General features: G+C 30.4%; 1 protein-coding gene across 1 annotated transcript; it reads right to left on the bottom strand.

Moving 5' to 3' along the window:
- Positions 1-339: 339 nt before the first annotated feature.
- Positions 340-9,274, bottom strand: LOC141721672 (putative methyltransferase At1g78140, chloroplastic). Its single transcript, XM_074524698.1, has 8 exons — positions 9,041-9,274; positions 7,895-7,998; positions 7,557-7,697; positions 6,234-6,318; positions 5,850-6,043; positions 5,630-5,741; positions 1,766-1,873; positions 340-859 (listed from the first exon to the last, which is right to left on the bottom strand). Exons 1-8 carry the CDS (start codon positions 9,176-9,178, stop codon positions 719-721), a joined length of 1,023 nt encoding a protein of 340 aa, XP_074380799.1. The 5' UTR covers positions 9,179-9,274; the 3' UTR covers positions 340-718.
- Between the last annotated feature and the right edge of the window lie 1,672 nt (positions 9,275-10,946).

The following is a 10,946-nucleotide window of genomic DNA, read 5'->3' on the forward strand; positions in this document are numbered from 1 at the left end:
TGTTAAGTTATTTCAAAAGAAATTTTACGGTCCTCGTAAGAATTCTCGAAAACGTTCGCAAATGCTACAAAAATATTAAAATATTATCAAGCTATTGATTATTTTCTAAAATGACGACTCGTTATTTTTGGGATCCTTTTCGAGATAATAGCCCTGTGTTATTGCATGCAATTAGTTTTGCAAAATGAATTTTACAATACATTTTGTTCATGAGTACATCTTTAGCACGAAATGAGCCTTCAAATGTGTTGATTTTTACAGGCCCCAAATGTCATTAATTGCATGGATTACAAGTAAAACGTTATAATTATAATATATTAGTGTTAAAAACAACTAATAGCAAGATAAAATTTGTTAGTAGTAATTTAGAGTGAGTCTTTAATGGCGGTGAAGCTGAACTTTTATGGGCCAGCCCAGCCCAGTTTAGAAGTGAGTCTTTAATGGTGGACAAAAGAATAAAAGATTGTGGGCTTTCACAATTTCACTGGTGTTCAACCACTGAAAGACCAGCCCAACTTGGGCTGCCACAAAATATACAGCAACTATATACAAGCTCTAAGTTCTTGAATTTACAAAAATGTACAGTGTGCTTTGAAGCTCTAAGTTCTTGACTTGGGCTTTTAGCAGAGATATATAAAAAATGACTATCCAAAATCACTTCAGCTATGCAAAGATCTTCAAAGCTAAATGCTACAAACCTTCATGACTAAGAACCAGATTAGCTAGGCTTTCTAGCAGAAATCATCACAAAACGCCTGTTGCGAACAACGGTGATATCAAGCAGCCCGCAAGTTGCGCAGAGATCTTTGAGTTCACCCTCGGATAGAAATATGTGGCTGCCTGAGATTTCTCCAATGATCTGCAGTGAAACTTTTTCTCACTATTTCGGACTCACAAGAAAACCTTGATGAATAACAAGACATAACTTGGAAGTATGGAACCTAGTTCCACACGGCATTTATGAAGGAACTAACAACTGAAATGGTACGTTATCAGGTAAACTCAATTTCAGCAGTTGGCAAGACTTGGCAGTTGACACTAATATCACAATTGCACTCGCAGGTTCAATAGAGTTTTGGGCTAGGAAGCTAAAATTGTAAATGATTTACCATATAAGAATAAATGAATAGATCAAGATTTTAGACTTCAATGATGTTTCTTGTTCTCAAAGTCACTCATTGACCCTTAGAGTGTCTCTAACGTGGGGTGTCAACTGGCATGTGGCATGGTATTCTTTGTTGGCCAGCTATTGGAGTTGCAAGGGTGCTAACTTTTTGACATACTTTCAACAAGGGTGCTAAGTTCTTTTGTAGGACCAAATGTGACTAAAAATTGTAAACTTAAACCCTACTAAAATAATACACATAAATTTTATTCATGAGAGAAAAGATTATAAACTAATATATACAGTGATTTGGCAAAGTTGGCACGCTCGAAGAGTGTCAACCCTTAGAAATGCTCTAAGATGTTTTAGAATAGTTGAGCTGATATAAATCAAACAATTTTCATATTCAAGATAGTTTGTAAACTGTTTCTCAGAATTTCTATGCAAATATCCTGATGTTCTAGATATCGAATTTCTAAAAGGAAACAAAGAAATTAAGTATTCACATAATCCATTCATATTCATCGGTTACTAATTATTATTTGATGATTTGTTATGAAAAAAAAGTGACAAGTAGTTCTTACATATGTAGAAGTTATTCGGAAAAGATAATTCCGCTGAATACAAACATGCTCAAAATTTCAAAAATAAATAAATTACCTGACGTACAGACCCCAACAAAGGTATCAATGAGTAGAGGCCATCAAGTATGTAAGTAGTTGCAACAAACACTCCCCCAGGACGTAGAACTCGGCTTATTTCAGCTACCTGAAAGAGGTAGCTATCAGACTACTGAGAACAGGTAGCATAAAATAGATGAGGTAATTGATCATTACAACCAGTAGTTATTACTTTACTTAACATGGGGGGGGGGACAAAAGACAAGGTCATAAACACAAAGATCACAACCACTGTACAATTCTACGAGATGAAAAGAAAAAGTATCACGTCAAATTTTTGTGCGCCAGGACAGAGCAAGAGCCTTCAGTGCACCCCTTTTGGGGCTGTATCCATCTCAAAGTTCCTGTGATTATACACTTTTCCAGCAGTTGCAGTCTGATGGTTTGTTTCCTATCAGTTGCAGAATGCTCAGCAACTTATGATGCCCTCTTATGAGTGCCTCCTCTAGTAGATTCAGTTCCTAGATATCGCTCTCAAAGTACATAAATTCATTTCTAAATATCTCTATTTAGATATATGAAACTTTTCTTGGACACTTCAGTCTTCACACTGAGAGCAGACTCAGTTTTGTTTGTTCACTTGTGTTTAAAGTAGATAAAAATAACAGATGTGTGTATTACTTGTAAAAAAATCAAAATGAAGATGGGCGGCCTGCTAGAAAAACTTTAAGACTTGGTTTTGTATTACAAAAATAACGAATTTGAAAGGATCAGGATATCCAGAATAGGCAGAAGAAAATCCTGGCCATTTTGTGTCCGCTACTGCTCAAGCCTAAGGTAAGAAAAATAAAATAATTTTCCAAATTAGAACAAATCGATGGACATTCCTGTTTTACCGATCAGTTACCAAAAAGTTAACCATCACAGAGGTGACAAAAAACAGGGGTTTTGCGGAGCTTCCAGAACTACATTTCGATTGAACTATAGGTGACATGCATTTTGCACCCAAAGAGATACTTATGTATAAATATGTATATATTAAGAGACGGATTTGCGAGGAAATGCAATATGACAAACAACAAAGTTTTTGGATGCCTGATAATACAGGTACGTAAGTCCTAAAATTATTACAGAAAAACACAAGTAACTATTTAGATTAAAACGGATCAAGATTTCAGCTGAAGGTCACAGTAACTGATTTAGTATTTTTGTAAGACCTGTGTTTGGGTTAACTCATCTACTGCCAACTTAAAAGTATCAAATAAGTACCACATTAGGACCTGGCCCGAATATTAAAATAATATCATATTATTATTTGCATAAAATTGAACATCATAATATGTGCAAAACACAGATCAAAATATAATAAATAAATGTTGTCAAATTATTTAGTTAAAAAAATCAAAGTCACATGTAATTCTGAAATTCCACCGTATACCTTTAGATCTATAGCTGTGCACTTAGTTATTTTGTTTGTTATATAAATCTAACATGTTGGTTTTTTTCAATACAGTTATTTAAAAGTAAATCGACGCTCTAACAAATACAAATTAGAGTGAAAACAAGGTCTACAGAGTAGAAGTCAATTCTTATTAGTTGAAATTTAATTATATCTATACTAATATATTAAATACAAAACAATGAAAGTTTGATTGGTAGTTGGTCTGTTCACCGTAATTATAGCAATATTTAAAATTAAAACACCCTCATAAATAGATTAATATTTACAATAGAATTATAATATGTATAATGAACTCGTTTAAACAAAATAATATATAATATTCACCCGGGCCAATTATACAATTGACCCAATCTGAAATAAAAAATAAAAACAGACTACTTACAATCAGTTGGATATGCAGTCTCGGACTAAAACAAAATAAGAAAGACTAATAAAAATTTGAAAGGAAATTCATTTGATCGATATAGTGTCATCAGACTAAAATAAAATAATAAACGGGCTAAAAAAATAAATATTTAAAAGAAAAATCGTTTAGCTCATTTAATGTCACGAGGCTAAAACAAAATTAAATATATTATCCATTCGATCTATGAGAAAAAATATTTACCTATTTACCCCGGGCTAAAATAAAATTAAACAAAAAATTAAATATAATTAGTTAGATTTCGTTGATATACCGGGCCTGAGGCTAAAGCCAAGATTTATTACATCATGCTAAAACAACATAATAAATATTACCGATCAAGCTAAAAAAATATTTACTGAACGGGCTGAAACAAAAATAAAATTTGAAATGTAATAAGTTGGTCGATATAATGTCATCACGCTAAAACAAAATATATTATGTATTCGGTTTAAAACAAAATAATATTCACCCAAAGCTAATATATAATTTAAAATAAATAAAATATAATACGGGCCTGAGGCTAAAACAAAATAATGTATAGTATTGTTCTACGCTAAAATTAAACAAATTAATATAATTAGTTGGATGTGGTCGGTATAAGATCATTCGTATATTATTAATGTGAGCTAAATTTTATCTTTTAATTAAAACATAATTATATTTCATAAACACACCAATAAATTTCATTAAAACTATATCTTTTAATTAGTCTTATTTTTTTAAAAATTAAAAATATCACTAAATTATAAACGTGTATATTTAAAATATAATCAAATCATATTATTAATAATTTCTAATAAATAAATTTCAGAGCTTAAAATTTTCACTTAAAATTAAATTCAAAAATTATATAATATTAAAAACAATAGTTATATAATTTTTTAGTGAGTACCAAGATTTGGTGCCTTTGTGTTCTAATATAACATGGTTTCGACTATTAGCATATATAGTTGATAAACCGTGCTTCGCACCTTTGCACATGCCCGACTTTAAGATATCGAATTAATATTTATAGAGAATTGAACTCATAACCGTACAAAACACGAATCGAAATTGATATATTAGTTCTAATATTAAATTGGTACTTGCAAAGAATAATTATGTAGTTAAAAGGAATCGAATCAGTTATGAATTTATATAGTATATTTTTAGTGTGCACTATTTTACTTGTTATAGAAATCTAACATTTAGTTTTTTTAATAAACGAATTGTATAATTATCTTAAAAACCAAATATTTGTTACTTTATATAATTTAATTTTAATTAATATTATTTGATAATTATCATATAATTAGCTTTTTCAATATAGTTTATTTAATATTCCTTCATTATTGATAAAAATAATTTTTCAAATTAAAAGTAAAGAGATGATATTATACTTAATTTAATATTACTTAATATAATCTAAATACAACCCATAAATTTGTTACCGTTAAAAAATATTTTTTAACTTAAAATTAAATAAACATTGTGATGGACGGTGACAAATACAATCGTTAATTTAATGATCTCCAGCTTTAAAGTTAATAAACGTCGCTAAAGTCATTTACTATTACTTAATTATTTCTAAAATAATATTTTCCAGTTTAATAATAAATTGAGGCTTGGATGGATAATAACTAATAGGAAATAAAGTTTACAAAGAATAGAAGTCATGTTAGTAGTTTAATTAGTAGTTAGTAGTTTTTCAAAATAAAAGTAAATATACTTTATTTTACTTAGTTTAGCGTAACTTAATAAAATCTTAAAAAAAATCATAAATTCGCTTAAAATATATTTTTCTATTTTATAAAGTTTATAGAGGACAATAAAACATGGTTTCGCTTATTATTAATAAAGAGTATAGACATGTATTTCTAAGCCACCTCTAACACATGTGTATACTTTGTGTGAATTAACGCATGAACCATTCCTTAGTAATGATGCCTTTATTAGTTCCATTACTTATCAAGAAATAATTGCTTATGAATTACACCTTAGTTAATAGTAGCACACATAAAAGCCAAATAAAAGAACAAAACTCTTTCAATTCTTACGGCTGCAGAAGGTGATGGCCAACAATGCAAAGCAGCCCCAGCATGCACAGCATCAATAGAACTTGTGGCAAATGGAAGTCTGGAGATATCAGCTCTAACCAGTATCAAGTTTCTACAAAAAGAAAAATTGGACCTATTAAGATTAAATTCATGCAGAAATAATATTCACTTTGAAGTATGTACCAACACCAATAAAAACTAGATTCAAATTGGTGTGTACTCTGTTGGGAAGTTTTCCTCCTCTTTAATGAATTTAAAACACTCTTGTAACATGTTCTCTGAGAAATCCAAAGCAACAACACGGGAAAATAGGCCACTTTTGGCAAAAAGCCGTGAAAACATCCCACTGCCACAACTAGCATCAATTATGTTTCCACCTAGGACTGGCTTAAGATAATCTATCATCATCTCAAACTGCAGTAAACAATAATACTTAATTAGAAGCCTGCCATTGTCAATAAATTAAAGCGTAGTAACAACTCTTGCTGTGTGCGGTTTTAAATAACAATTTTGATTTAAGCAGGATCAAAGAAATACAGTTGCCTTGAATCAGTTTAATTTACTCTTTCACGGTGTTCCTCCCCGGTTAAAAATTTGCAATTACCTCTTTTTCGGCTCCTGGAAAACCACCCAGCACAGAAAACGTTTGCCGCCAGCCCCGCTCATACAGAAAAGACACAACAGGGGTTCTAGTAAAAACATGTGAAGACAGTCAGATACAAGAGGAATGCAGTAAACATATCATACCAATATCTTATTGTTTTGAAGAAACCCAATTGACACACAAGAGCAATAGTCCGTGTGACAGTCAAATAATCAAAATGTCAATGAAGGGGCAATTTGAATTTAGAAACTAATTAGGCAGTGAATCAGTCATTAGTATCATTAGGATCACTTACTAGTTACTAGCATCCCAAAACATGTTCTTACTCCTTTAATTATGGTTAAGAAGGGTGAAGGCACCATGAGGGTGTTTGTTTGATGGTTAATGTGCCCGGTTAACGGGAATCGGAACCTTAAACCTAAGTGATGGTGTTTGGATTACTAATTTAGCGGCGGGGAATGGGAACTCCATTCCCTCTTGGTGGGTAAATCAAACCTACCATATCCCTTGGGTTTCCATTTCATTCCCATTCCCATTCCCATTAACCCCCATTCCCATACCCTCCATTTCCATTCCCGATTCCCTTTCCCATGATGCATCCAAACGCCTCCCATGTTTGTCATGATAAAGCTTGAACAGGTATGAACTCAGAACCCGTTCAGGAACCTTCAGAGATAACATGAACCGTATGTCCAAAATATGCATGACACAATATTTGGGCATATGAAATTCAATAAAACAAAATATTCAAGAACAAGACTATATTCCGACAAGTACTCTTGCACTTGATGCAAAAAAAATAAAAAAAATAAATAAATAAATAAATAAATGCACCACTGTCCCCATTATATACAATTTCTGAAACATGTCCATACATATCAAGCATTGGTGTGTTCTGGGATCATGTTTAAGCAGTTAAACCTGCTCAAACTCACTTCCAAAAGAATGAAGCAATCAAGTGCTAGTGTGTGACCAAGAATCACAAATTACTTCCTTGGTTACTATGTAACTTATCTCAAAATAATTAATCTATCAAAATTTTAATTTTTTACCCCGCAAATACTCTTGTATGGTTACATGAAATTAGGTAAAGGTTTATGATATTCGCTTATTAATCGTCTTAAAGTACTTATTATTCCTAACATAAATTCAAATTCCAGTAGGAAACAAAATCACTAATCAAAATATTAATATTTTTTAAAGGATCATATATTATGCTCTTACCAAAAAAAATATTTATCTAATCGAAGTACATATGGTGTTTTATTAATTTGTTCCAACTTTTTAGGCATTGAAAAGCAAATACTTAAAAAAAGTATTTACCTGAAAATTTCTGTTGAAGCTGGCATTGATTCATCATACGCATTTGATCCACTAGCTACGGTTAGGTTAAGATGTGTTTCATTTCCAAAGTATTCCTTCCGACAGGTGCAACAGTGAAAACTAGACTGTGCTGAAGTGTTCCTGTAGCAGATAATTAAATTAAAGGACCGAGCATAGAAATCCTATATTAGCATGAAACTGATATAACACGAGATCGAAATAGAAGAAGTTGAAGAAATACTAGAGTATCTGTTACATATATATAAATGCAAAGCATGTAGAAAATTGTTGCAGTAAAGAAAAAAAAACATGTTCTAACTCTAGAAGAGATAACTTACACAGATAATTGTGTCGCGCCAATCGAATTAAATGGCTCATAACATATGGGACAAGCTAATAAGCTTTTGTTCGCGGTGACTTTTTCATCATTCGATATGAGATCCTGTTCATAGTATAATATCAAAAGAACAATTAAAATATAAACAATAAACGGACAAATTAAATATAAATAATAATATATACAGCAACAGATAGCAAACACTGACAATACTAGATTTTATAATTCGATAAAAGGACTTATAATTTCAGATACTAAAAACGGACAAACTAAAAACACATAATATAAACAGCAACAGATAGCAAACACTGATAATACGAGATTTTATAACTCGATAAAAGGACTTATAATTTCTGATACTAAAAACGAACAAACTAAAAATATATAAGGGTTAAATATCAAACCGGGCACTGAAGTGAAGACGATATATCAATTCGTTTACTGATCTGAACGGATATCATTTTGATCACTAAATTCATATAAACATCAAATAGATACCTCCAAAAATGCGACGAGAGAGTAAATATTATATTTTGTTAAGTTATACACATTACTCTTCAACACTAGTATAATCAAATGAGTTATGAATTCTAGTATTTCAGATAAAATTTTTATGTTTTAAAACTTTTATTTACTATTTATTTTTAATTAAGTAAGAAAAAATAATTGTAAAATTTAAAATAAATAGTAAATAATTTTTTTAAAATCTAGATATATTATCTAAAATACTAGAATTCACAATATTTCATTTGATTGTAGTTGCATTGAAGACAAATGTATAGAACTCAACTAAATATTATATTTATTTTTTCATCACATATTATATTTATCTATTTGATATTTAAGTTATCACATATTTGTATTACTATACGCTTCAATCATTTCATGAACCTTCGCAATTTAGCGGAACAAAATGTGCCAGCTAATTATTAAGCTAGAAGATCCTTCATTACATTTAATAATGTTTCGATATTTTTATTCGACTAACAATTTATCGTATTATCATTTCTTAGAGTAAATAACAAACTTAGGCTACCAAACGTTCACGTCGTAACAGATAATATTAATTTATCGAGGATTAATTTACCATAACAACAAATTTAAAGCACAAAAAATAATTATCTAATGAATTTATACGAGAGCTTACTGATTCAGTTACAGTTATTGAAGCTCGCGCAAAGACTCGGGCGAAAGATTGAGTTGACCAGGGCTTGAGAAGAGTGCGAGTCGAGTTAAGACCGATTCGACTCGGTGCTAACACGAAATGGCAGCTTAAGCTTGCCATTAATTGCTAATGATGGACGAAAATTGGACTGAAGATGTATGAATTTGTGTGTGTAATGGGAGTGAAAAGTCTCTCTGTTTTGATATGAATTGACGTGTGTTTTTGTATGCCACGAGACACCGTTTAAATTTAAACAAATTGTCAAATAAATTGATTGTACACTAATTGGACCATACTAAAAACCCCAAATTTTTAAACCAAAAAATTCCTCAAATTTGATGTATTGAATATTTGCCGATCTTCTCAATAATAATATGAGACCCGTATATATTTATATGCTCCCACAAATCAAAATCAGTTATGTATCACCAACGTCATTTGGTAAATTTTTGGGGAAAGATATTTGGGGTACCTAACAATACTCATAGAAATCGTTTTGTTCAGAAGACGGTATGGGTTTGTAATAAGGAATCGGTTTAGGCTGGTATGGGGTTGAGGAATCATTCATCATATCATGTGTTTGGTTCAGTACTGTAATGAAATTTTTTAATTTAAATATTTTTGATTCATTGATTGAATCAAATTTTTATATATTATATATATCAAAATTTAAGTTGTTATACAACTTACAAACAAAAAAAAATAAATATAAGTGATTAAAAAATTAAAAAATCTAATGTTAATGTTAATTTATAATTTTTAAAAACAAACAAAATAAAATATTACTATTTTGTATTAATTAAAAATAAGCACAACTTATCTAAAATTAAACATGATAATTAAGATATATCTTTTTAAGATTGTATTTAACTTTATAAGTAATGAAATAATGAAATTTATTTTGATATCTCATAGCTCTCTCTCAAACGACCTCCCCTAGGATATCAAATATGATTACAGATGGGTCTGAGGAATGGGTATGAGATTTTAAAAATAGTCAACCAAATACTGGGTATAGGTTTCAAATGAACGAAACTCATACCTGATACCAGAATTAGCCGAATCAAACGACCACGTAGTAATTTCGATTTTTTGTTTAAAAACATAGTACTTTCGTTTTTTTGTTTAAAAAATCCGAAAAATTATTATTTATAGTTGAGTAAAATTCCAATACATAGTTAATTCATCTTATAGTTATAGTATAGAATTGAAATTAAAAAAATATACTGCAGTACATAACTGGTTACATACCTGGTCTTATAAATGGATGATATTATATTTAGTACTAAAATATTTATAATTATTATATAGTTACCCTTACCGTGCTACATCATTAAATAATTACAAATTAAATGTATATTGATTTGTTTTATGACTTATTTAGCGTTGCCGGGAAGCGAGAAGTTAGTTGGGATCAAGAAATTTTTCAAATTGTTAATATTGAATCTGATTTGGGGCAAAATATTAATAGAGATGAAGTGGGAGCAATACTGCACAAGATGAAAAAAGACAAGACCGTTGATATGGATGAGATACTGGTTGAAGTGTGGTATTGTTCGGGAGACGCTGATATAAGTTGGTTGACAAATCTCTTTAATAAGATGTTTTGGATGGCCAAGATGCCAAGTGAGATGTGGTGTAATACCGCTATATAAAAATAAAGGGGATACTCAAAATTGCAGTAACTACTGTGATATTAAGTTACTTAGTCTTACCATGAAATTCTGGACGTGTTATTGAGTCCAAAATTTCTAGGGTTGTCAATATCTCGGCAAATCAATTTAATTTCATGTTCGGTCGATCAACACTTGAGGTTATACATCTTATTCGATGTCTGATGAAAAAAATATAGAAAGACCTTCATATGTTGTTTATTGATCTTGAAAAT

This window comes from Apium graveolens, chromosome 4 (genome assembly GCF_009905375.1).
Source record: "Apium graveolens cultivar Ventura chromosome 4, ASM990537v1, whole genome shotgun sequence".
Classification (NCBI taxonomy): Eukaryota; Viridiplantae; Streptophyta; class Magnoliopsida; order Apiales; family Apiaceae; genus Apium; species Apium graveolens.